The 27431-nt window shown below is 38.5% G+C and overlaps 2 protein-coding genes across 8 annotated transcripts in view; one reads left to right on the top strand and one right to left on the bottom strand.

The window, feature by feature from the left end:
* Positions 1 to 447: 447 nt before the first annotated feature.
* plxdc2a (plexin domain containing 2a) lies at positions 448 to 11524 on the top strand. Its single transcript, XM_060874064.1, has 13 exons — positions 448 to 2648; positions 2749 to 2889; positions 4115 to 4184; positions 4271 to 4393; positions 4497 to 4615; positions 4699 to 4798; positions 4903 to 5004; positions 5197 to 5278; positions 5456 to 5516; positions 5611 to 5779; positions 7091 to 7129; positions 8899 to 9056; positions 9394 to 11524. The coding sequence occupies exons 1-13, from the start codon at positions 2505 to 2507 to the stop codon at positions 9619 to 9621; spliced, it is 1536 nt and encodes a 511-aa protein (XP_060730047.1). The 5' UTR covers positions 448 to 2504; the 3' UTR covers positions 9622 to 11524.
* The window catches only part of myripa (myosin VIIA and Rab interacting protein a), a 28278-nt gene continuing 11928 nt past the window's right edge, over positions 11082 to 27431 (bottom strand). For 2 of the 7 annotated variants that reach the window (XM_060874058.1, XM_060874057.1), the window contains exons 3-16: positions 25047 to 25268; positions 23838 to 23974; positions 18767 to 18841; positions 18581 to 18678; positions 17735 to 17815; positions 17463 to 17540; positions 17128 to 17281; positions 16297 to 16874; positions 14831 to 16189; positions 14131 to 14310; positions 13850 to 14011; positions 12090 to 12167; positions 11904 to 11964; positions 11082 to 11745 (exon numbers count right to left, since the gene is read on the bottom strand). In XM_060874058.1, the coding sequence (XP_060730041.1) occupies positions 11732 to 11745; positions 11904 to 11964; positions 12090 to 12167; positions 13850 to 14011; positions 14131 to 14310; positions 14831 to 16189; positions 16297 to 16874; positions 17128 to 17281; positions 17463 to 17540; positions 17735 to 17815; positions 18581 to 18678; positions 18767 to 18841; positions 23838 to 23974; positions 25047 to 25268 (3277 nt within the window). In that variant the 3' untranslated portion in view covers positions 11082 to 11731. Of the gene's footprint in view, positions 11746 to 11903; positions 11965 to 12089; positions 12168 to 13849; positions 14012 to 14130; positions 14311 to 14389; positions 14712 to 14830; positions 16190 to 16296; positions 16875 to 17127; positions 17282 to 17462; positions 17541 to 17734; positions 17816 to 18580; positions 18704 to 18766; positions 18842 to 23837; positions 23975 to 25046; positions 25269 to 27431 lie in introns of those variants that run through there. The other 5 variants (XM_060874060.1, XM_060874059.1, XM_060874062.1 and 2 more) reach the window with 5 other exon arrangements.

The raw sequence follows: 27431 nt of genomic DNA, 5'->3' as shown, positions 1-27431 counted from the left end.
TACTGCTGGCAGACTTCAAACAGTTTGAGAAAACCAGGTGGACATGCCAATGACTCTTAGCGCCAGATAGCCACAGCCTTGGCTATCCTCTAAAGGAGACAAATTATACACTCATGTCAGATTCCTGACAGACACTTGAGCACCCTTAACCTAGCAGTTGGTTGACCACCAAAGGATGTCCCCTACTAGCAGAACCACACTAACATGCCAGAAAAGGGCATCAGACCAGGCATTTCTGTAGTTCAGGGCACAGAATTCAGAGCTTCCGGCCTGACCAAATTTCAACCCGATCATGCAGCCATTCCGTATGAGACATAAACAAAAAGGTAGGCTCATGGTAGAACCTTGACCATGCATTTTGTTGTTCAGAAGAAAGACTGCACTCACTGTCTTTAAATCCCTTCCTTTATGTATGCAATCCTATCAGATGTTAACTATGTTGTGAAGCCACAGACTGGGTCCCATTGCTCAGTGTACATCCATGTGTGTTTTTTAAATGTGTTTATTTTCCCTAATGGACTCAAACAACCTTTCAAGATAAAAGACTATAGATAAAAGACTCAAGATAAAAGACTTGTATGCATTCCCATGTCATTCACTCAATCACCACACTACACAGCATACAAAATTTGAACTGCAGTAGTCTTCTCAAGGTCCCAAAAGGACAAACACACTCCTGCACTTCGCTAGGGGTTGTGACACTTCCCTAGGTTGTACACATTGCAACATAAGAACGGAATGGTGTAGACTGCCAGGGTATTTGCGCCCTGTCATTTGGCTGCTTGAAGCTTTGGAGAGACCGATGGCTATGGCACAGCAGCTCAGGAAATAATACAGAATGCTAGAACCCTAGCACAAATTCTTTTAATGCTAGGCATTCTTAAGCTCCTGGACGTGTTTCCGAAAGGGACCAGACACCCTGCATTGTTAACATTCTCTAAGAGTTAAAGAGTCCAATAGTCCCCCTTGTGTTGAAGTCAAGTTTGCTCTGTATGAACTCATAGAGGATACTTGACTAGAATCATTGTAGACAGCCCTTTGTGCCGGTCATCACCTAGGCAGAGAACCGCTAAGGTGATAAGCTTTTCTGTCTGTTTTGATGGCTGGATATCTTTTCAGGCAAACCCAGGGTTCCTTCCTAAGGTTATAAATCTAAAAAGTTTTGATTGACTTTGCAGTGTTCTACAATGGTTAATTTGTAGAAAGTTCACTACCATGAGTAGTAACTGAGCTGCAAAGAATAAAGCAAAGAGATCATGAAAATTCATATTAATACTATTGCCCCTGGCTTGTATAAGGTCCCACCAATCCACCTGCAACTATGAGGAATGCAGAGTATGTTTCACTCTTTCTTGTGAAAAGCTGATGATTTGTCCCTGGAAGAATGTAACAAATGCATTAATCTAATCTGTATTTCAGACAAAACCAGATACACGCATTACTGAATCTCATTCATATATACAATTATGAAAATGAGTATCAAGTTGGATTAACAGTTTATTACAAACACATATCTAGTAGTGTGTTGTGTCCTAGCATGAATTTGCTTGTGTTTTAATATACAGCTATGACTCTTGTGCTCTGTTGTGTTGTACCACACAATGGTATTCCATGAATGTTGCACTATTGTGCAGTTACTGCAAAATTTATCTCAAAGATGAATATCTCTGAAGGAAAAGAATATTTCTCACAGTGTATGTCCTAATTTGTGACTGGGAACACATTCCCTACGTCATCACACTGCCACAGATCTTCTTCACACTAAACAGAGAAACCAGGCAATGTCAAAATCAGACCAAGCAACTTTTTGTTCAGGTTTGATGCCCGCTGGCATTGTTTTGTTGTTTTCTGACAACATTATCCCCTCACATGAGCTGTTCTAGCATTTCCTCCAGTAAGTGGAGCAATTTGAGAGTACATTCTGAGAGTACATTCTGCACACTGATGTTGAATTTGGTTATGATTTGATGGTTGTGGCCTGTCTGTGTGCTTTAACGATTTTCTGTATTTTCCTATTTGTAGTCATGTGAAATATGACTTAATGAAATCATGATGATTGGCAATGATTTGACAATACTGTATTTATATGCATCTATAAAGGTTGGCAATATGACTGCGTAGTTTTTGTTATGTTGGAGTGTCATAGCAAAGTACAGTCTGTCTACAGCCTACAGTGTTATTTGAAGACCCAGGAGAATCAGGAGAAACTTGAATTATTTACCAGAAAATTAACATCCAAAGCACCCTGCATGCCCTTGTAGCCATTCCTGTCCTTCAGCCACCAAATATATACAGAATGGTAGTAAAGAGAAGCATAACATATTTAAAATGTACTGAATTCTTTTCCACATAGACATGAACTGAGACTGAAATGGAATATATAGTACCAGGTGAATTTAATTCCTTATTTATCAGCAGTGACCCATGCAGCATTTGAGACCATTCATGAAAGACAGAGTGCAGCAACACGTCTAAAAATCCAAAAAGAGAAAGAGAAGACTGGGATGCCCTCCTCTACACAGCCCAGTCTTGGTTGGGCCGGTCATTTTCAGGAACATGGACATTACGAGGAGCATGGGAGGTCTGGAACTGAACACCACCATGAAGTTTTAACTAATAAGAACCACCTAAACAAATCTCACACTGAGGTATTCATTTATTTTTCTAACTGAAATCTCAAGAAAAAATCCCAGCGATTTATATTTGTACCTGTTTCACTTACATATAGTATATGTCCTTTCTTGACAGAAAGATATAGATCATAGCTACTATATTTCCAAAATCTACCAGCCCACAGATGCTGCAAGCAAAGATTTATGGGTGGATTTAAAACAGATGGATAAAGGAAAGGTTCATGGAGTCCTCTCTAATACCCACAGACAAGCTTTGGTATGGCCACAAATCCTATTATAAATTGAAACACTTTTGCTCATCAAATGTTGGATGTTCTTCCACTAAACTTGACGAGTTATTTAAAACATCTAGATGTAAATATCAGGAAATGGAAGCTGAAATATTGATCTGTCGTCAGATATTTATCTTCTGATCTCAAACCCAAATGCCATCAGTGTATAACAAAACAAAAGATTGGTCTTGTCATTCCAATACTTCTAGAGGGGAATGTATATTATTAGTATTGACCTCATAATAAATAGTGTAGCTCAGGGCAGATTCTAATATGGGTCTGTTGTGAAAAGTGATGAAAACTGAACAGTGAAAAAAAGTAAATGCAGTCAGCTGATTTCCTCTGTACATGTTTATAATAGCATTAAGCTCATGAACTGAAATGTTAAAAAATTAGTTTTATAGTTTATTTTTTTTTTGTGATTGATTTTCCTCAGGTATACGAATAAACATGAATCTTTTATCATATAAAACATAAACATATAATTCATAAGAGCTGAATATTTAGAGAACAACGCAAGGAAACACAACAGGAGACTGTATAAAGGCTGATAGTGATGTGTTACTTGTGTCAGTTGCAGAATAATATCCAGGAAAAACCCACATAAACCCAAACATGTTAAATCAAGGGTTTTCAAGTTAACCAGATACTGTTTTGTGTGCAATGAATTGTCCTTTAATATAGTTCCAAAATAGCTATAAGTTCTACCAGGCTGTATCATTATCATTATCATATCAATTAGCAGCTAAGATGTGCATGGTTTCTTGGTTCTTCTTTTATCATCTCATACCATTACAATTCAGCCTAAAGCATATTGCAGCTGAATATCTTAGTGTTTGATTATTATTTATACCTATATTGCTAACTGTAAATTGGCATAAATTGTATAATTTCTTAGCAGACAAATGTATTTATATAAAATTGTGACTGGAAATAGTAGTATGGTGTTTGAAAAATCAAACTAGAAGTTAAAACTATTACAATATTACAATCGTTCCTGGTTTTCCCTATTATAAACCTGAGCTTTCTACTGTATATAGAAAACATGAAAATATATTATGCCGTTGCATGTTTGACTTTTGATTGAGGTTAACTTAGTATAGACACAACACAACAAACATACTGTTAATCCAAATACATACTGATTTTTTTGTGGGACTTTTCCTGTTCCCTTTGAATGGCATAAATAATTTGGTTATTGTTTTACAGACTGTGAACTTGTCCTTTGAGTTTCCTTATTATGGACATTTACTGAAAGAAATAACAGTGACTACTGGTGGTGAGTTCTTAAAAATGTCCAAAATGAACATACTCTAAAGTAGTATTTGTAGTAAATTACTGTGAAGAATCTTCCCATGTCCACAGGTTTTCTCTACACAGGAGACATGATCCATAAGATGTTGACAGCCACTCAGTACATTGCTCCACTTATGGCTAACTTTGACCCAAGTATTTCCCCAAATTCCACCATCATTTACTCTGATAATGGTACGGGGGAGTGCTGCACATATCCTGTTTTTCCCACCACATTACTTAGACATCAGAATAAAAGAGGTCATTATGCGATTTAGCTAATCTCTCTGGTTCACAGGCACAGCTCTTATTGTGCAGTGGGACCATGTTTACCTCCAGGATGACCCACATTTGGGCAGTTTTACTTTCCAGGCTTTGTTGCACGGTGATGGCAGGATCACATTTGCTTACAAAGAGGTTTGAAACTGTTTGACTTTCATGGATAAAAATAAAATAAAAAAAGGATTGTTTTGCTAACGCTGTTTAAACCTACTTCTCAGATTCCTGCTGATGTCAATGAAATTAGATCAGAGAATCATCCAGTGAAAGTTGGCCTTTCTGATGCATTTGTGGTGCTTCATAAGATTCAGCAGATTCCAGGTACAATATGTCACTACTAAAGAAAGAATTCTGTTAATTCTGTTTAACAAATATCAGTGAATGGGCTCAGACAAGCAGCTCTAAGAACCCTTGAATTTCTACAGACATCGATATCCGAAGGAGAACAATATACGAGTACCATCGAGTTGAGCTGTTGAAATCCAAAATTACCAACTCCACGGTCGTTGAGTTGCTGCCCCTTCCGAGTGAGTTTCTCTCATAGCAAAATGAGATCAGACTTTTTTCTATCTTTAAGACCGTCATGCCCATCGTGTCATTTTTCTCAGTTTAGTGGTGTGTATTTATTTGTTTAGTGTGAGTGAACCAGAATGTTCTTCCACTATTGTCACCTCTGTGTTAAATTATGCCCTGTTTTCTGTTCATCCCAATTGCACTAGCCTGCTTACAGTTCTCCAGCTGTGACAGCTGTGGTACAGCTCGCATCGGCTTCAACTGTAGCTGGTGCAGCCGCCTACAAAGGTGCCATTCATTTATATCCATTTTTTAATCACTTTTTTGTGCCTTATAGTAGTATTTACATCCTATAACTGCAAAAAAAAAAAGGTCAGTGGGAAGATTTGGAGGAAAGTGTGGTCATAATGACACAGAGTCAAGAACTGTATCCTGTACAGACTATTTTATATGTCTGGTGTGCAGATGTTCCAGCGGCTTTGACCGAAATCGTCAAGACTGGGTTGACAGTGGTTGTTTGAATGAGGTAATGACGTGTTGGCATTGTCACAGTTACTGTTACATCATTCTCTATTACTTTTGTTACATTTATTATTGACTAAATTTCAATTAATTTACAGATAAAGAACCAGAGTTGCAGTGAAACAATCAAAACACATGCTGTAAGCACTGGGCCTGCAATCAATAACACTGCAGCCTCTACAGCCACAGCCCAACCCAGCAGATACAGCAGTGTTATCAGCACGGTCTCATCCCAAAATATTCATCTCACTACCATCTCTGTTAAGCGTGAGTATTTAATATGAATGCAACTATAGCAATCTACACTCTACACTCTTCATCAACACGCTTAACAATCAGCGAGGGGTGTATTGCCTCTCAGGGTAAAAACTAGGCCCAAATGCAGGGGTAGCCAAACAAACGATTTCATTAACAAAATAAGAGCAACAAAGACAGGAAACACTGGGGAAAAACAATAGACTAGAAATGAAATCGAAACTCAAATCTACGTAACACAGTACACAGAAGGAGATAACCACGACTCGAAGGCGGGGATTCCATGCTGCAGAACACAATGCGGCAGGAATAAATAGGGGAAACAATTAAAGGCACATAAGGGACAGGTGTGCAGAGGCAGGAAGAATAAAGGCAAGGACAGATGAACATGAAACAAGCAACAACACATAAAATGATACATAAAAATCGCACTACCGGGACACCCCTTAGAGTCCCGGCAGCGAATGTCCAAGCATAACCCTGACAACAATATGACAAAACTCTAAAAATTCTGATAGAGGAATGGACCAAGTGCCCTTCAAACTTACTTAGTTTTAATCTTTTCTTCATGCATTAAAAAATGTTCACTGTAAAAGTGAATATTTAAAACTTTATATTTAGTTAAATAGAAATTAAAATACATAAATAAAACTCAATGTCTCTGCCTATACATACAGTATATGTCTAATTTAGTTTTGACGCATATTGCACATTTTCTGTTAATCCAATAAACCTCATTTCACTACTGAAATATTACTGTGTCCTTCGGTTATTTGATAGATCAAAATGAAATTGCTGATCCAAACACCCAAATATTTATAAATAAAAATCATGGAAATTGTCAAGGGTTCCTAAACTTTTGCATACGACTGGAGAAGTGTACCAATAATTATGGAGGGCATTCTATCACAATGAATTATATATAAATGCAAATAGAAAGAAAAAGCTAATAGAAACCAACCCAACTGTTTACCAGGCCAACAGCCAGAAGCACAGGCTGTATATCATGTTTACAGAGTCTTACTAATACATTCAGCCTGCCTCATCCAACATAACAACACTGTAAATCTACCAGGCAGTGACAGTGTAGCTTACATCATCTCCACTTCACAGTCCATGAGGCCAAGTGCCAAAGTCTTTCCTTTAATAACGTTGGGCCTGTAAATTAGAATGGAGTGGTGGACATAAAATAGATGGAATACAATTTGATATATTTCATATAAAAGATTCCCTTTCATTCTAAAATGTTATATCTAGAGACAGGAATATGTTCAAATAAGTCAGTTACTTTATGTTTTGTTCTGTTTTGCTTTTTTCTTGCAGAAGGGACAGAGATTGTACTTCCTTTGACTGAAGCTAGATGTAAGTGTCCCACTGAACTGTTTTTATCTATTTGGATAAAAAAAAATATTATTTTGTTTTATAAAAACTATACAAAAAAATGCTAGTAATTTATATGAGTGTAGTTCTAGACAGGATAACTACCATGGGTACACTGCTAGACTCTTAGATACATTTATTTGCACACAAATGCTGGAACCTTATTACAAACTTAATTTGTAACACTCACTCACTCACTCATTCATTTTCTACCGCTTATCCGAACTACCTCGGGTCACGGGGAGCCTGTGCCTATCTCAGGCGTCATCGGGCATCAAGGCAGGATACACCCTGGACGGAGTGCCAACCCATCGCAGGGCACACACACACTCTCATTCACTCACGCAATCACACACTACGGACAATTTTCCATAGATACCAATCAACCTACCATGCATGTCTTTGGACCGGGGGAGGAAACCGGAGGACCTGGAGGAAACCCCAGAGGCACGGGGAGAACATGCAAACTCCACACACACAAGGCGGAGGCGGGAATCGAACCCCCAACCCTGGAGGTGTGAGGCGAACGTGCTAACATAACATTTTAATATAAATCATCATTATCAATGGGAAACTGTCCCATGGAACCTTCTCGCCAATTTCCTGGCAGGGATCTGCAGCAGTTTTACAGTGTTCATAGACTCACATTCACACTTGCACTGTATTTCACCCCACAAACCTGATTAATCTATATCAAAAACTCATAAGGAACCAACACAACCTCGTGCACTCACTCCACTAGAAGCACTTATGTAAATTTTAGAGAATTTTATAGGAAAATGTGCACAGTGATGCTTAGTAGTGCAGACCACTGAATACTGCCCAAGAGAAGGCGTTGCTTCTCATAGAGAGACATGTTGTGGAAGAGGTCAGGACTCCGGCCTGCCTGTTTTCATGGTGAGTTGCTCTCAGTGAGGCTAATTATGTGTGGGGACACTTGAGCAGCTTCCATGCCAAAGGGATTTAAAATGGAAGGCTGAATGGAGAAACTCCAAATAAATAAGCTTCAGTACAAGCATGGAAAAGTATCACAAAGAAGACTGCAACAGTCTGGTGATGCCAATGGGACACCGGCTCAAGTTAATTATTGCAAGCAAGGATTATCCACCATAAAATAAGGGTTTTTGTATACTTTTGTTCCTATACTTTTGCACATCTAATAACTAGGTGGTCTTTCATCAAAGATGACATGTTATTTGTTGCCCAGTGTAAAACATCTAGATGTAAATAGCAGGAAATGAAAGCTGAAATTCTGATCTATCATCTCATATTCTTATTTTGATCTCAAGCCCAAATCTCTTCAGTGTATAACAAAAAATGAATTGGCCTCGCTGTCCCATATTTGAGGCGAGGTAAATAAACGGACAGATGGGACGAAGTGACAGTGGTAGATTACTTTACATTACCAACACATACCAACATACATACTGTACATACCTATCATAATGTATAGGACATATAAAAGTATTGCTCATTTAATCAACCACCCTCTATTGTATTATAAGCCTCTCTTTATTTTGTTATTGGGGATTTATTTTATTTATATGTATTCTTTGTTCTTTTGTACTTTTTCTATATTTAATTACATTAATTGTTCTATTTTGGCATGCTGGACTGTTTGAATTTTGAGTTTCAATAAATATAGCAAAACTACTACTACTACTATTACTACTACTACTAATAATAACAATAATAATTACATAATGCAGCATATGTGCTTGAGGATTGTTTAATGCTGTTTGTTCTGACAGCCTCTGAGGCAGGGAAGGCAGGTGAACAAAGTGAAAGGCTACAGACCGGTTTGCTGATTAGCGTACTCCTCGTTGTGCTGTTAATGGTGGCCGCAGCACTGGCTACAGTCTACATGTACCACCATCCTACCTCCAGTGCCAGCCTGTTCTTCATCGAGGTCATAACATAAACACTTTCTTTCACATGTTTAATTTCTTCCATATTTGAAATCAAATTTCGTTACAAATTTCGTCAATAGCAAAAACTAGATGCATGTTTTAAATATGTTTATTTGGTCGATACTTTATTCCCAAATGACATACTGTACAAGGTTGACAAAATATAATTCAAGCATTTAGCTGAGCAGTTAAGGGTTAAGATCAGGGGTTTAGCAGGTTTAGCGGCAAGGGTTACGTAGCACCTTACCTTAGTAGTACTGTACCTTAATTACTATGCATATTTCACTTTTACTGTTTAAAAACACTCTGTTTAACTCAATGTTCCTGCGTATTCAGAGACGACCAACACAATGGCCTGTGATGAAGTTTCGGCGAGGTTCTGGCCACCCAGCCTATGCTGAAGTGGAGGCTATGGGACGAGACAAAGAAGGCTTCATTTTAATAGAGACTAAAGACAACTTCATCATTGCAGACCGACGAGAGAGCTCAATTACCACAGACCAAAGAGATGGCTTCATTGTGCCTGACCAAAAAGAAAGATTCCTTGCTGTGGGACATCATTGACATGCACAGAACTTACTCTGTAAAGAGACTGGACATTAAACATACCTCAGAACAGTTACTATAATTTTTTTTTTAACAAATGTTGACAAATCTATCTATCTATCTATCTATCTATCTATCTATCTATCTATCTATCTATCTATCTATCTATCTGTCTATCTATCTATCTATCTATATATATATATTAGTGCTGGGCAATGATTAAAATGATGTAATCATGATTAATCGCATGTAACTAATCGCATGATGTAATCATGATTAATTTGCTATGCAAAAAAACTCAATAATGAATTAAAAAAAATTGTATTTTGCACGGGGGGCACGGTGGCTTAGTGGTTAGCATGTTCGCCTCACACCTCCAGGGTTGGGGGTTCGATTCCCGCCTCCACCTTGTGTGTGTGGAGTTTGCATGTTCTCCCCGTGCCTCGGGGGTTTCCTCTGGGTACTCCGGTTTCCTCCCCCGGTCCAAAGACATGCATGGTAGGTTGATTGGCATCTCTGGAAAATTGTCTGTGAGACTGTGTGTGTGCCCTGTGATGGGTCTGCACTCTGTCCAGGGTGTATCCTGCCTTGATGCCTGATGACTTATGAGATAGGCACAGGCTCCCTGTGACCCGAGAATAGTTCGGATAAGCGGTAGAAAATGAATGTATTTTGCACTTTTAATTTAAAAAAGTGTTGCTATATGAACAAAAGTGCATTAACATTTGATTTGCAAACACTTAAAACTTATAAGGTGCTTTTTTACAGTATTTCCTTTACATATTAGCAGTTAAATATTTTAATGTAAATCTCAACTTAAACATTAATAGAATTAAATTAAATCTAAAACCAAAGCTATTTGCCACCGCCAGGGTGTCATTGTTTTGTCTAGTTTGTTATAGAAAAACAAGTTATGCTCGGAGCCCAGAACCTCAATCATGACGTTATAACAGACACCTTCCTAGCAACAGCTAGTTAACATTTATAATTATTATATTTAATTTTCTTTTCTGTACAGGTACCAGCAAAAACATTTGAGAAGAGATTTGAAATGAAAATGTCCATTTAAGAGTTTGGTACCTTTCTCCATTTTTCTGTCCCCGCTAGTTCTTTGAGCGGTGTGAGCGCTGCAGTAGTCTTAACCCCACCGTCAAATGCTCTCGTTGGTCTTTCACAACCAGTACTGATCAACATTCCACCCCTCCTGTGATCCACTGGTTTATCTGTATGTATATTCAGAGCCCTTGATCAAGTGACTTTCAAAATAATAATAATAATAATTAACTGTGTTAATGCGTGATTAAAAAATTGTCTGCGTTAATCAATTAATGCGGTTCTGCGTTAATGTGCCCAGCCCTAATATATACAGTATATATATATATTCTTATTTGCACTATATAGTTCTTTTTTATTATTGAAAAAAAAAAAGATTCTCATCTGCTTATTTGGTCAACATGAAAAAACATGCAACACTGATATGATATTACATAAAGAATTTTAATGCACACTAAATAACTACACATTTTTATTTGTATATATGATTCTAGTGTGTGATTCTTGTAAATGTATTTCTCTGGAAGGCTTTACTAGCTAATTGCACAGAAATGGTCAGGATTTGTTAGCAATGTTCTTAAAAGTGGTGCTGTGAAAAACAAAATTTAGATGTTTCTTGTAGAAAGAGTTGAAATAAAAAGAGTTATAATAAGATTTTAACAACAAAATTAATAAAGCCTGATCAGTGTAGAATCTTTCAAATGCATTTGGCAAAGGATCAAAAACTTATGATCTCATGTACAGTATGTGCCTAGAACATATATAACCTACTGTTTACGTTTACAGCATTTAGCAGATGCCCTTATCAAGATATCCAGCAAATCTACCCTGTAATATATTAAATTATATTATGCACATAATGATCATATTTGGTCTTTTTTTTTTGTTTTTCTTTTACATTTTGACCATTTAAAAATTCTCATAGTCTGGCAATAGTGATCAGAATCAGTTTTGGAGTGCATGATTTGGTTATGTTTAACAGAAAAGGTTGTTTGGGCCTGTAATTCACTGATTAAAGGCACAGAGGTTCTGCTTGTTTGGCTGTAAAGTGATGCTTCCTGAGCTCCTGGCCTCACTACGTCTTTTTGCCTAAAAATAGACAGAAGAAAAAGACTGATAAAAAAAAGCTTGACGTTTCTTATGGGGTATTATTTTTTGCTTGTTAGTTTCTGCATGCTGTGCAGTATTCTGAATGCAATCAGGCATGATGTAGTACCCCTGGGACAGTTTGATGCTTTGACTGTTACCTTGCATTGGCGGTGCAGGCAGGCGGCGGCGGTGCTGGCGAGATGAATCTATGGTTTGTGGCTGCAATAAAAGTGATATATACTTTACTAGGTATGTGTGTGGGTGTGTGAACATGAGCAGTGTTACTGCTGCACAAATGTGTCAAATGCTCAGGACACTGGCATGGTACTGTGTTTTCTTCTGACCTTGGCAAAACGCGTCTGTGGGGCTACATTAAGGCCAGCATTTTTCAGAGCTGCAATTCTTGCTGCAATGTCTGTCACCTGTAAAAGAAAAAGTACATTTAGTATAATTTTATGTTAATATTGCAAATCTACCCTCTCAGGACACAAATAAAGGGCACAAACCCAAAAAGTGTCCTGACTCATTTTGTACATTTCATTAGGATTATCAGCAATTATGGTTGTATAAGTTAGTGCTAACCCTCAGTAAACCGTACCTTCTACTGCTAAATACAGACAGTTTGTATTCAGAAAGTATTCAGAGCCCACCACTGTCCTCACAATTTGTTGTTCTATACATACTTTTTGGACAAAAACAATATATAATCATAGAGTAAAAATATATTTTTGGAAATCGGAAACTTATTAAATACGGAAATATTTCTTTCAGGCACATTGTGGTGCATCAGGTGCATCCTATTTGTTCTGATTATCCTGAGATTACTGCGCTCCATTTGTGGCAGATTCAAACAATAGGACAATCATTTAAAAAAGGCATACACCTGTGTGGATACAGTCCCATAAAATCAGACCAAAAATCAAGCAATGTATAAAAGGAAAGTGTATAAAGGCTTTTTTTTTAAAACCATGTTTCCGTTTTAAAGAATTCCAAACAATGGTCCCAGCTAGTCAACCAGCCAAAATCAGTAACAAGGTTAAAAGGCCTTGTAAGTGGAAGTAACTAAGAATGAACTCTATAACAGTGCTTAACAAGTCGTCCACAGAGGATGACGCACAAGTTAAATTTATTCATTTGAACTTTGGAAAAACAAAGGGACTGCCAATCATGCTAATCAGGAACTTTTCCGCAGCATGGAGGGATCCTGCAAGTAATCATAAAAAGGAATGAAGGTTGACATTTCAGCACAACAATAACGGAAACAAGTCAAATCTGCATCGAACATCAAGTTCGAAATTAACAAATTCTCCACTTCAGATCTAATGAAGCTTAAAAGGTTCTACTAAGAAGAATGACTGTTGCCAAATATCCTTCTATACAGTACTAAATAAAAGGTTTATTTTTTGTATATTCCAAAATCTCAAACTTTTTCATTATGGATTATTGTGTAGATTATTGGTCAAAAGGTCAATGTAATGCATTAAAATGAATCTATAATACAAACATTGTACATAACAGTGAAGGGGTCTGAATACTTTCCAAACCCACTCAGTTCTGTGTTATTAAATTGATCAGCAATGTGATCTATGTGATCTATGGAGAATTTCTTTTTCCTTTTTTTCTTTTATTTTAAGAAAAGGCTAGGCATCTGGACACTTATAGGAATGGGATGTTTAACTAGGCAGGTGCATTAAGTAGGGATGTGGTAGCTCAGTGGTTACGGTGTTCGACTACTGATCGGAAGGTCATTTGTTCGAATCTCAGGTCCACCAAGTTTCCACTGCAGGGCCCCTGAGCAAGGCCCTTAACCCTGAATTGCTCAGGTGTATAAACTGAAATAAAAAATGTAAGTCACCCTGGATAAGAGTGTCTGCTAAATGCTGTAAATGTAAATGTCTGCTAATTGCTGTAAATGTAAGTAGAAAACTATAACAAATTAAGCATGTGATAATATCTGCTTTTCATCAGGGTAAAAATACAGGTTGTCATAACAACAGCAACACTGACAACAGAAGACGAAGACGAAGTATAGCTGCATTATATGTTGTAGCTAGTGTTCTAGCAGAAGCAGTGTGGAGGAGCGAAGTAGTGAGGCGTAACATACCTGGAGCTCAGACTGCTTTACTTGAGCTGCAGCTGATGCCACCTGTTCCTCCAGCTGAGAGAGTTCTTCCTCTGTGGTATCTCCACTGATGCTGCGTGCACACTCCTCAAGATCTCCCAGTTCAGCCTCCAGCCCAAATACGGCACTAGCAGCCACATATACCTGATAGAGATAAACATAAATTCTGTGTATGCTATCGAGCAGTGCAGACCAGATGTGCAGACAAATTCTATGCATTAGCTTGAGGCTAATAGGTGACAGGTTGCAAGCTGGGTTCTTACATTTTCCTCTATTCTGCTGAGCTGCTCATCTAGTCTCCTGCTCTGCGTGGGAGGAAGGGAAGGCCTATGCCATGATTCTGATTGGCTAAGACCCATGGCACCCTGGATAAGATCTTCAGTAGCATTGAGAACCTTCAACACCTCAGTAGTGATACTGCGCAGAGATGCAGCTGAATACTTCTACACGTATGCATGCACATGCGAACATAGACACACACAAGCACACACACACACACACAAGTACACACACACACAAGTACACACACACCATTGATGGGACATTCAGGAAAGATTAGAGAAAGCCAAAAAATAAACAATAAATAAAACATTTGTCAGTGGAGCCCACAAGCTTATTTGGCATAATTAAGCAAACAAAGGAAAGAAGGTTAGGTTAAGAAAGGAAGCTGATGTAGCAGGTTAGCAATCCAGATGAAGCCCTTTGATGCTTTTAATATTGTACCTTATACAATATTTCTCGCTAAATGGAAATCTGTAATACATTTCATTCCATTACAACTTGGAGGAATCACCTGCTGTAGCAAAGTGAAGATAAATTGCAGGTCTTTTTCTAAGTGCACATCCTAACAGTCCCAGCCAGAAGCACAGGAAGAAGGAAAGTGAGAAGAAACAGTACAGTAAAAAGCAGATTTACATTTTATAATCAATACACAAGCTGTAAAACATCTAACACAAATCTTACCTTGTAGACTTCCTCTGGGGAGAGAAACCCTTCCTGTCCAGAAGTAGTGCAGTCCAGAATATCTTTGAGTGTGTGCACATTACACTCTTCTGCGTCTGCTACACAAATTTGCTCTTCTGTTTTCCCAACGAAGTTACTACTGCTCTCATTTTCCATATCACTCTCTTGTGTTTGTTCATTTTGTTTTCCCATTATTACCTCCTTCTCCTTACAATAATCATCAGTGAAATCTGATATGCTGTACGTTGTATTGCAGATTTGTGCCTCTGCTTCCTCTTCCATAATATTTAAACCCGTAACGACATTCTCAGTCATTTGCTTATATTTCGACTTCCCTAACTCACCAAGATCAAGATTATCGTATCTTATGCTTTCTTTCTCCTTGTTCATTCTATGTTCACTTCCTGTATTGTCTTTTTTATTTTCAGCTTCATATTCAGTGTCTTTTTTCTGCTTTCTGCACTCTTGACTCTCATCTTTTTCTCTTTTTCCACAAATCTCTACAGGTGTCTCCGAAAGACATTTTGCCTGTAGTTCTATATGTTTCTTACTCTTTATACTGTCTTGATTTTTTACAGGTTCCGACTCAGTATCATCTCCCTGTGTACATTCTGATCTGTCTTTCTTTCCCTGTTCAGCATTCTGATCTTCATGCGTTCTCTCACTCAAATAATTTGCTTCGTCTTCATTAGTTTTAATCTGCCTCTCTGAGTCAGTGTTATAAGTGCTATATAATTCTCTCTGTCTATGCTCTTTGGGTTCTTCCAGTGACATTCTGGTAGTTCTCTCTATTTCAGGTGCACTTTGTTTCTCTACTGTCTCTTCATTGTGCAAATTATCGATCATATTTGTGCTCTGTGTTTCTGAATTCTTTAATTTTTTGTTTTCTCTCTCATTGTCTTCTACATCTATTAACCTGTTGCCTACATTTTGATCTTTTTCTTCTTTTACCTCAGAGACTTTCTGTCCTACATTCACCTCCATATCACTTAATTCTTCTCTTTTCTCTTTGTCCCTCTCTTCTTTCTTTTCCCTCTCTCTATCTACAGGCTCTTCTACTCCATCAAGCCCATTCCTGGTTAAGGAGAGCTGTGTTCCATTGGCATGATTGGTCAGTTCTCTCAGTTTGGATGTCAGCTGCTGATCTGAAGTACTATTCAGAACATGATGCTCAGTGGTGGGGTCTTCTGCATCTGGTGTAAAAGCATCAGGAGTCATGGCACCAGATTTCAGAATGTCTGGGGTCACAGAGTCTGGTGTGTCTGCATTCACGGTTTCATCACTCGGAAACTCTGAGACACTCTGCCTCTTGCTCTGGCATTTCAAAAGGTAATTTAATAGCATCCTGCCATAATCCTGCTGTGAAAAATACAAAATATCACTCATAATGATTACAAATCTTTATATATACACATTCGTTTAACACTCATATGAGATATCATAAATATCTCAGATGTTTTCCTCACAGGTTCAGATAAAGACAGCCTTTCTCCACTGCATACTCTCAAGCTGTTCCCCTCTGTAGCCTCACGCTTATGTCTTCTCCTCCGTCGTGTCCTCTTGACCCTGTTGTCCTCTAGGCCATCCTCGCTACTTTCTCCACCATAAGGGTTTGTGGTCACACCCATGGCACTATGGCATTGGCAAGGCCTGTACCTGTTCTCTAGAGACACCTTCCTCTTTAGGAGGGGAAGTGATGGGCTATTAATTTGGGGCACAGGGTTGTTCTGGTCACTGTCACTCTGGGGTTGGTCAGAAGTATATTTTGTGGATATTTTAATAGCTGGCTTGGGGCCGGTGGCATGATGGTCATTTAACAGGTAGCTGGTGCACAGTTTCCGCCCCCGGGCAGCACCCCATGCTCCGTCAGAGTCTGACTCAGTGTCAGAGGCCATTCCATCATAGGCTGAGATCACACCAGATTCTTTCTCCAGCGCACTGAACATCAGGTTCTCACGCTTGGTCGGTAGGCTCAGCGTAGGCATCTGGGTACTCTGCAGGGCAAACCAATTTCCATCTGGACTCTGCAGCACTGAGGATGCACCTTTAGTCACACAGACAAACAAACAACAAATGTATTATAGCAATGCAAAATTGCATTATAGTAATAATGACAAAGCCTATTAGGAATAGGAAAGCAACATAATCAGATTATTTGTTTAGAAATATTACAGGGCCTTCAAGAAGAATAAATAGATAATAGTATTTGTAAAACTGCAGGTTTATTTCTGTTTTTAAATTCTTATTGCACTGCAGGTATACCTAGATATCTAGATCCCAGTTTTAGAAAGACTTACAGGAGTTTTCCATCCAGTCCATATTCTGATTCCAGCTTGCAACAGCCGGGACTTCATCCTTTTTTAGCCCTTGTTTGCAGTTCATGGAACTCTGCTCAGTTCTATTATGCTGGGCCAGAATTTCATCAGTGAGAAGTGAGGAGGCTGATTGGGACTGATTGAGAAGGAAAGACAACAGAGGATGTTTAGGGAAAATGGCACATGCAACAAAACCACAATAAAAAATTTTTTTTTGTTGTTGTTTTTAAAGTACTTGGAACTTTCCTCCTTACTCTCCTCCATACTGTAATTTATTTTGTCTTTAAAACAACAGTGGCAGAGAAAGGAGAACTCACATTACTGTTCTGATCAGGTGGGGTCTCCAAATTACATTCTGTATGCATCTCAGATAGATCTCGACTCTTGCAGATAATCTAAAGTAAATGGCAAAGTTTTCATCTTTACCCCCCAAAAATGTGTTTTTAATGATTTGTCAGAATATCCAAAGAAGAAAAAATAATAAACCATGTGGAACAGCAAAGCTGGTCTTGGATAACACTTAAACGGGTAATAATGCACAGTTACAGAACTACTATTTTCCTTGTAGTTGTTCCATCCTGTTACTCACTGTCTGCAGAATCATGGTGGTCAGCTCTTCTATCAGCTCTCCTCTGTTGTCCCGTAGGTAACAAGCCTCCTTCAGTTTCTCCTTCAGAAATAAAAACAATAAACCTCAGTACTGTCATGTGTTCTGTTAACGTCATACGTCAAACGTCAATTTGCAGTATTTTAAAAGCTGCAGTTGGCTACAGATTTGATATTATGGCAAATCTACATTTTCATCATGACAGAACACATGATAGACATGGAAACAGTGGGAAAGGTGTTGGACTACTGATTAGAAGGTTGTGAGTACAAATCCCAAGACCACCAGGCTGCCGCTGCTGTGCCCTTGAGCAAGTCCCTTAACCCCCAATTGCTCAGTTGTATAAGTGAGATAAATGTAAGTTGCTCTGAATAAAGTTGTCTGTTAAATGCCGTAAATGATATGTGCTTTATTGAAATCCCTGTGAAAATTTTATCAGTTCAAGAAACTATTGCTTGGTATGTCTTTCTCTTTCATGCCCAACACTTACACTACTACCAGAACACTACTCAGCAGTACAGCTCTGTTCAATTAAAGATCGTCCAGAACTAAAGCAGGACATCCGTCATGGATCAATCTGAATTCTCTGTTTAACTGTTAATATGTTATTATGCAGTCATTCTTTGGCAGACCATCTTTGTAAGAAACAATGCTTTTATTACCATTTCAAATGAATAAAATGTAAAAACTGTGTGGGATAAATCAGCTTTCCATCAAAAATGTATCAAAAAAGAATGAGCATTTTACATGAGCATCCTACATATAAAATTAAAAGGAATAAGCTTACCTTAATTTATATATGCAACATCAGAGATTACAAATAAGTACCTGGTTGCCTGGTTGTTTCTCTGCCTTGGTAATAGCCTCATCTATGGCCTCTTTAGCCACACGCAATGCCACACTGATGCTCTCTGCCATACTCCGCTCTGCAATGACACAGTACACAGAACACTAATCCCATTGTGTTAGAACATTTTGTAAACTAGATAATGCTATACCTCTTTTGTCACTTACCTTCAGTATGTTTGTAGAATGTAGAGTCACTCTCATAAACACTGTCATCAGTGCTTTCAGCATATGTACTTCCTTCTGTTAAAAATAAGACCATCACACTATTGGGGTAAAAAAAAAGCTTTGTAATTCCCACACATATGCACGCTTGTGTACAGGTTTTACAGGTCTGCCTTTAACAAAATTAAATACACTCACTTTTTTATGGCTACACCTACCATACCTAAATAATTCAAAACCTCACGATATCTTTCTGTGATTCAGTGTTTCATAAACAATGCAAAACAATTAAACTTATTGATTATTAAACAGTAGAAAATTTACATAAAAAATACAGCACTATTAAAATGAATCTGCTAGAAGATGGCTCAGAAATATATTCAGAATGAACACGAAGAAGGAACAAACACATCTACTGGAAAATCAGCAATATCCCTGTATCAGTTTTGTCCTGTACGTTTTTACTTTACTAGGAACTCTCTATAATATTGCAAAGGAAAGATAAGGTCAGAAGTAGTGATATTGCTGCCCTCATAATGGCGTCATGGCACCATCAATCATCCCAGCTGTCAAACTGGATTTTTATATTAGATGACCACAGGCAGAGCAACAATACAGCTCTATACTAGCTGTGAGTCACAAGCACACCACATTTAATTGAGTTAATAAACTTTTAATTGAGTTAATAAACTTTCATATACAGCACCGGTGCATATTTCTAAATTATTCCTCTGCTACTTTTCTACATGATGAATGTGAGTCATGTGCAGTGTGGATTCAGATACGCTGAATTAATTAAAAAATTAATTAAACATATGGATTCCTGGAAAGATTTATTGTTTAGTACTAGACTTTAACTAACGAGAAATGTGGTTGACTTAATTTACTAAATATCTGTTTATTTATTTTAGCCATTTACAGTATCTCTCAGAAGCAAGTACACCCTTCACATTTTTGTAAATATTTTGTTATATCTTTTCAAGTGACACACTGAAGAAATGACACTGTGCTAGAGTGTAAAGTAGTGAGTGTACAGCTTGTATAACAGTGTAAATTTGCTGTCCCCTCAAAATAACTCCACACACAGCCATTAATGTCTAAACCGCTGGCCACAAAAGTGAGTACACCCCTAAGTGAAAATGTCCAAATTGGGGCCAATTAGCCATTTTCTCTCCCCGGTGTCATGTGACTCGTTAATGTTACAAGGTCTTAGGTGTGAATGGGGAGCAGGTGTGTTAAATTTGGTGTTATCGCTCTCACTCGCTCATACTGGTCACTGGAAGTTCAACATGGCACCTCATGGCAAAGAACTCTGATCTAAAAAAAGATCTGAAAAAAAAAAGAATTGTTGCTCTACACAATGATGGTGTAGGCTATAAGAAGATTGCTACGACCCTGCAACTGAGCTGCAGGATGGTGGCCAAGACCATACAGCGGTTTAACAGGACGGGTTCCACTCAGAACCGGCCTTACCATGGTCGACCAAAGAAGTTGAGTGCATGTAGTCAGAGCCATATCCAGAGTTTGTGTATGGGAAATAGACGTATGAATGCTGCCAGCATTGCTGCAGAGGATAAAGGGGTGGGGGGTTGGGCCTGTCAGGGCTCAGACCATACGCTGCACACTGCATCAAATTGGCCTGCATGGCTGTCATCCCAGAAGGAAGTTTCATCTAAAGATGATGGACAAGAAAGCCTGCAAACAGTTTGCTGAAGACAAGCGGACTAAGGACATGGATTATTGGAACCATGTCCTGTGGTGTGATGAGATCAAGATAAATTTATTTGGTTCAGATGGTGTCAAGCGTGTGTGGCGGCAACCAGGTACAAAGACAAGTGTGTCTTGCCTACAGTTAAGCATGGTGTTGGGAGTGTCATGGTCTGGGGCTACATGAGTGCTGCTCGCACTGGGGAGCTACAGATCATTGAGGGAACCATTACAGTATTCAGAACAGTATTCCAACATGATAACGACCCCAAACACACCTCCAAGAGGACCACTGCCTTGCTAAAGAAGCTGAGGGTAAAGGTGATGGACTGGCCAAGCATGTCTCCAGACCTAAACCCTATTGCGCATCTGTGGGCCATCCTCAAATGGAAGGTGGAGAAGCGCAAGGTCTCTAACATCCACCAGCTCCGTGATGTCATCATGGCAACCTGTTATGCGCTGGTGAACTCCATGCCCAAGAGGGTTAAGGCAGAGATGGAAAATACTGGTGGCCACACAAAATATTGACACTTTGGGCCCAATTTGGACATTTTCACTTAGGGGTGTACTCACTTTTGTGGCCAGCGGTTTAGACATTAATGGCTGTGTGTGGAGTTATTTTGAGGGGACAGCAAATTTACACTGTTATACAAGCTGTACACTCACTACTTTACACTCTAGCACAGTGTCATTTCTTCAGTGTGTCGCATGAAAAGATATAACAAAATATTTGCAAAAATGGGAGAGGTGTACTCACTTCTGTGAGGTACTGTATTTATCATGATTGAACGCTAATGCCTGCCTACTTGTTTTGATCCCACTAGAAGACACATTTAAGCAATAGTGATACGTCATCTTTTGAACACATCATTTACACAACACTCATTACTGAAAGCGTACTTCACATGCATGCAGACATACATGTAGACAAAAGTTGTTCTCATACAGTAGCACTACTGGTACCTATTTTGCCATCAACGTGAATATATTGTCTTTCTGTAAAATGTTACCTCCAGTTTTAACTAACGACTAGTGATCTGGGCACTGAGTGTCTGATACATGGCTTAATAGTAATACTATTAAACTTTTAGTAATGATTTGACAGGTGGATCTTTAATGAATCCCACATATTGGCAACACCATATATGGCTCCAAAGGTCTTGGAGCCCAAAGTACTGAAGTTCAAACAGCCTTTAATGCAGCCACCCACTGATCTGAAAGGTCTGCCCTTTTCAATCCTGCATGATCCTACAGAAATAAGCCCACACAAGCATTAGGCTAATATAGCAAAAGTAAACCTTCTCTGTGAAACTTCACTGAGCTGGATTTTGTTGTCTTAATTGTATTAGAGAGTATAGGGGCAAGTTCTCTTTTAGGAAAGACCTTTCCAGATACATACATTTCTACACCAACATACGGTCTTTGTAAATGTTCCTACAAACTACACATTTCTACACAAACATACGGTCTTTTTACATTGCAAGGCTACATATATTTCGATAGAAGTACACCCACATACTCAAACATGAAAAAACAGTGAGGGGCAGTGTGAGTCACCTTCTTGAGCGTGTGCACATGAATGCTGAGACCTTCCAACAATTTGCATACCCTGCTGGCAGCCTCTAATCTAGCTGTGACAGCCACCCACAAGGTGGGACTGGTGACATACCAGGTACAAAATACAGTTCCACCATCTAAATCAGAGCCTAAACACACTGCCAGTCTGGCATGAGAAATTCTTTTCCTCTTAGACAGGACATGATTAAAAGGGTCTTCCCAAATGGGTCAGAACAGTATTTCCTTCAAAACCTCTTGTTCTGTATAGATGCTAGACACTCTAAACTCTAAAACAGTGGTATCCACCACAGGGGTTTATACTCATACAGGCAAAATTCAAAGTAATTATTAATTTCATCTGTACATTTTTCCTGATAATAACATGTTTTACCAAACATATGGAACTTGGAAATGTCTATTTTCTAATGACTTCTATCTGAAAGCTACACTTTGTACACTTGTGATTACTATCTGGCTGCTATGATCACACAGAATGAATACAGTCAGCATTCATTTTCCATAAATAGATTAGGTTGTGTAATGAGTAATAAAGTACATTATATATATATTTTTTCGTCTGCCTAATGCTTTATAGTATTGATCCAGGAAGAAAAGAACTGACAAATCTATACAAAACACTCCATTGTGACCTTTCCCCTAGACACAAGGTTAATTCTCTGAAATCTCTTAAAATTAATCCAGATAAGATGGTGTATAACAACAGAAAGGATGCAAACACACATGTTGCCTTGCATAAGCATTCACCTTCATTTAAATTTGCCCATAAACAGAACTGAAAATAGACATATATAAGTATACATCAATATACATTTTAAGGTGAAATGTCCCAAAGCTTGTTAGAAGACACTTCATCAACAGCATGAATGAGTATTAAAAACAGTCTGGAATAATGTTTTGGAATAATGTTTTGAAGGTTTGATTATTTAATTATATAAAAGTATCTCAACAGTAGCTGGTTTTCAAGTTTTTACATTTTTATAGCGTCTTGTTTTGACCAGAAAATATTTTTCTTCTTGCTAATTTTACTCATGAGTGGCTTCCATCTAGCCAGAAAGTGATAAGTGATAAGTGACGTGACATACGGCTAAGTACTGTAAGGTGACCCATACTCAGAATTCGTTCTCTGCATTTAACCCATCCAAAGTGCACACACACAGCAGTGAACACACACACCGTGAACACACACCCGGAGAAGTGGGCAGCCATTTATGCTGCGGCGCCCCCGGGGAGCAGTTGGGGGGGTTCAGTGCCTTGCTCAAAGGGCACCTCAGTCGTGGCCGGCCCGAGACGAACCCACAACCTTAGGGTTAGGAGTCAAACTCTCTAGCCATTAGGCCACGACTTCCCCAAGGCTGAGTGATTAAGTATTTCTGAGATGGTTGTACTTCCACCAGGTTTTTCCATTTCTGAAGCTTCTTCACCTCCCTCACCAATACTCTTCTAGGCGAGTTACTGTGTCTAGACAGGCAAGGCAGCTCTAGTAACGGAATTTATATGGTTGTTCTATTTCACAATGACATGATAGAGCCTACTGTGCTCCTGGGAACATTCACTGTTTTAGAAATGGATTTATACACTTGCCCAGCTCTATGTTTTTTCTAAAAGCACAGATATCTAGCATCTCAAACAAACTCCTAATTGATGTAGTCAGTTAGCTCAAAAGCTGTTAATAATACATTAAAATAATAATGAATAATTTTTTACAAAAAAAAAAAAAAGTCAATAAGACAATACAAGACCTCTATACAGGATAAAATTGAGAATAAACATTAAATGAAAAACTGAGCACCTGTAAATTCAGCCTGGCTCCCCTGGTCTCCAATGTGCCTCCTGTAGAGCATCTTCAGCACTTTGGCACTGCCAAACCTCTTAAACCGTCTTCTCACATTACTGTAGAACCACTCTAGAGACTGTGTCTTCAGAAGTCTGCAAGCACACACACACACACACACACACACACGCATTCATATAATTACTTAACTGTATGAAGCAATGCTTATATGAGGACTCCATTCCAACCAGTTTATTAGTATGAACCACTGTCTCTAAAACAAATTCGTATATATTCTACAAATTGGGTCAGTAGGACACCCAGAGATCTGTTATCCCAGTTATATCAAGAAAGAGTAACAGCTTTGTGTTGCCATCTTGTATTATTCCATGCAATTACAGATTTTATTTCATTACATTGTGTGCTGACGAGTGTTTGCCATGTGATTAAACTGTCTAATGAGCACGCAAATATATCTGAGGAAAGGTGAGATATGAAATGTGATTAGCAGTTCAACTCAAAACAGGAATGTATTCAGTACGTCTTAAGTTTCTTTTTTCCTTTTCCACAAATAAGCTATAAAACAAAAACAATAATCCATAAGCATTTATTTGATTGCATATTATATTGATATTTTTTTCTCATTTCTTAATGAGACTGATAATGAGCATGGTCCTAGATACAATCATCAGAGAAATCACAGTTAGTGTACACAGTTAACTCCGTAAGGAAATAAATGATAGAAAGTCTGACACAGAACAACATTCTGTAATACACATACACAAATACAAAAAATATTAAGATTATTTGGTCATTTTCTGTATATATGGCTTGAGCCATGCTGTAGTATTGAAAAAAAATGAACAATTAATAAACATAATTCAGCCACGGTATAGAATGGACACTTGTACAACCACAATGCACAGCTTGTACAGTGCAGTTTTGATAATGTCAGTGGAACAGTGGCATTTGAAAAAGTCTAGCTGCAAAATAGATAGAGGAATGATCCTAATTTAAATAGGGAGTGCAAAATTGTACATTAGGTTTTCTGCATTCTTGCAATTGTAAAACATATGCAAATGTATGGAACATAATCACAGAATCTCTATCAAGAGCAGCTTCACTAGGCTTAAGGAAGCTGAGATCTCATCATATATATATATATATATAGCATCAATAGCACTCTTGATACCTTGTTCGGTCTGTAAGTGTAATAAAAGCACCTACCTGCTCTTCTCACAAGCGAAGCACAGCCAGCTTTTGTCAGTTTCAGAATACGAGCAGCACCGCTTGCAGACGTTGTAGCGACAGTCCAAGCAGCGGCGGCGTGGCTTCAGAAAAAAGGTGAAGGATGTGCAACATCGGATGCAGCACCGCTCATTAAAGCCACACTTGCGTGACAGCAGAACACAACGACTCTCCTCCTGATCCAGCTCCTGTTTCAACTCACTGTAAGGGAGAAAGGGGAAGAATGGGTTTCTCTGTACATGCATGCTTGTGTGTGTGTGTGTGTGTGTGTGTGTGTGTGTGTGTGTGTGTGTGTGTGAGTATGTGTGTGTGTAAAAATAATAAACGCAGTGTTATTGAATGACTGATCTGGCACACTAGCAAATGTATTAGTGTAGTCAGTTGTCTACCAAACAGAACAGTATGCTGTTCTAAATTGTCTTCTAAACTCGCACACAGATTGTTGTTTATGCACTGTGTGGTTGGCACACACAAGAAAATATGCCCTGTACCAGCAGGTGCAGGGCCACGGGAAACACTGCTCCAACATTCTGGCCAAAGAACTCACACCAGGTGAGAATAATGAAATGAAAGAACTAAAGCTTATATTACTTAGCAGATTCCCTCCAGTTTTTAAACCATAACATGTCTATGTCCAAACAAAGAAGCAACAGAACATGGCTAAAGAAATTCCAGGAAAACTATAGAATAGCATTGGCAAAATCTAAAGATGCTGAATATTCAAACATTTATTTTTTAAACACTACAGCCAATGTATAGCTAAATTGCACAGAATCCAGTCCTCTGATACAGACACATTCAGATGACTCTCCTGATAAAAGGAAAGAGTGTGGTCTAAAAACCAATTATGCCCTGGAATGGGGTCAAGCAATGGCTGACTCGACATAAACTATTTTGGATATACTCTGCCCAGAGCAGGAACCGATTTCACTCCAATTCCTCCTGTTAAAATGTTACCGTCTACCAGTTTGTTACTGTCCGCCACCATCATAACTTCATTCAGAAAGGTTCAGTTCCATTCATCCATCCATTTTCTGTACCATTTACTATACACAGTGAAGGAGCACAGAGCTTTCCCAGGGGCACAAGGTAGGGGACAGCCTGGACCAGGAGCTAACTCATTGCAGGGCACAACTGCACACACACACACACACATTCACACACTATGGCTTTGGACAGAGGGAGGAAACCGAAGTACACAGAGGTAAACATGTTAAGCCACCATGCCCCCAGGGTTTAAAGCAGTGTGCCAATCTTCCTCCACTTCAATAGTACTTTGGGATCACAGTGTTTCAGACAGTAGCAACGAGTGTCTTTATGGTTTTAAAGGTGTCTACCATGATCTCAATCAGCATAAATTACTTTTCAAAATTTTCAATTGAGTAGATTACTAGATTTTCTCTTGTTTCTAGAACATAACAGTATTAGCAGATTTATACCTGATTGGGCCAAACATTATTGCCTTTACTATGGTCTCATCCATTTGACCCCCTTACACACACAGGATCTACCATAGAAAGGATAGGAAGGGCTTATAGATCTCTTACAGTACTTTCACAAATATATCCTAAGAAGGCCAGTGAGGTGGCATGTAATTTATACTTTCACAAAGAGGCTATTATAATGTAGGCATTCTCTATATACTGTACATGACTGGTATATTCAACCCAAAAGGGAAAATTGTCCTTAATATACTCTGACCAACCAGTTCAGCATGTCAAGGTCATTAACAAGCTGCCACTGTTGCTCCAGGGGTGCTTTATCATGGCTTAATATGTGTTCTATAATGTATATGTCTGTGCTTTAATGTATGCGAGACAAATAGGAGCTGCTTCTCCTTTCAGTTTGGACCACACAAACTGTAGCCAGTTTTTAAGGTGGTTCTTAGCAAGTGGTGTGAGGTAAGTGAAAGCACATGATCATGACAATAAGTGTGGGATTAAGCTGAGGGTTGGGGCCTCAGAAAGCTTGGGAAATTTACTCAGAGGAGATGCCCTGTAGGTGCACGGCATAAGCTCCTAAATGTATTCTCAATGGCACCGTCACAATAAGCTGAGGACCACAGTGTCTATTGTATTTGACCATGTGTTAAAAATCCATAGGATGTTGTGAGGAGTTTTCAGATGAGACGTGGTCAAATTCTTTTCTTACAACGATGTAAGAGGCTTGCATGTACTTACATCCATCTCATTAACAGCCTTTGATTACAGGGACACATAAGCAAATATGTAATCCTATAAATTTCTATATGCCATGCTTTATTTGTTATAGCATTTATATAATTAGTGATTACTCCCTTCTTATTTGCGTTATCTATTCTATTCAAATGACTTGGTTCTGACACTGGATTTTTTTTTCTTAAAT

Source organism: Tachysurus vachellii, chromosome 7 (genome assembly GCF_030014155.1).
Source record: "Tachysurus vachellii isolate PV-2020 chromosome 7, HZAU_Pvac_v1, whole genome shotgun sequence".
Taxonomy (NCBI): Eukaryota; Metazoa; Chordata; class Actinopteri; order Siluriformes; family Bagridae; genus Tachysurus; species Tachysurus vachellii.
This window is presented reverse-complemented; position numbering and strand designations above follow the sequence as displayed.

Bases quoted from the DNA above. Each gene is read 5' to 3' on its own strand.
- plxdc2a (XM_060874064.1), top strand. From the start codon at position 2,505: ATGCCCTCCTCTACACAGCCCAGTCTTGGTTGGGCCGGTCATTTTCAG. The intron at 2,890-4,114 runs GTATGGCCACAA...ATTGTTTTACAG, and splicing joins ATACCCACAGACAAGCTTTG to ACTGTGAACTTGTCCTTTGA. The intron at 5,780-7,090 runs GTGAGTATTTAA...TTTTTCTTGCAG, and splicing joins CACTACCATCTCTGTTAAGC to AAGGGACAGAGATTGTACTT.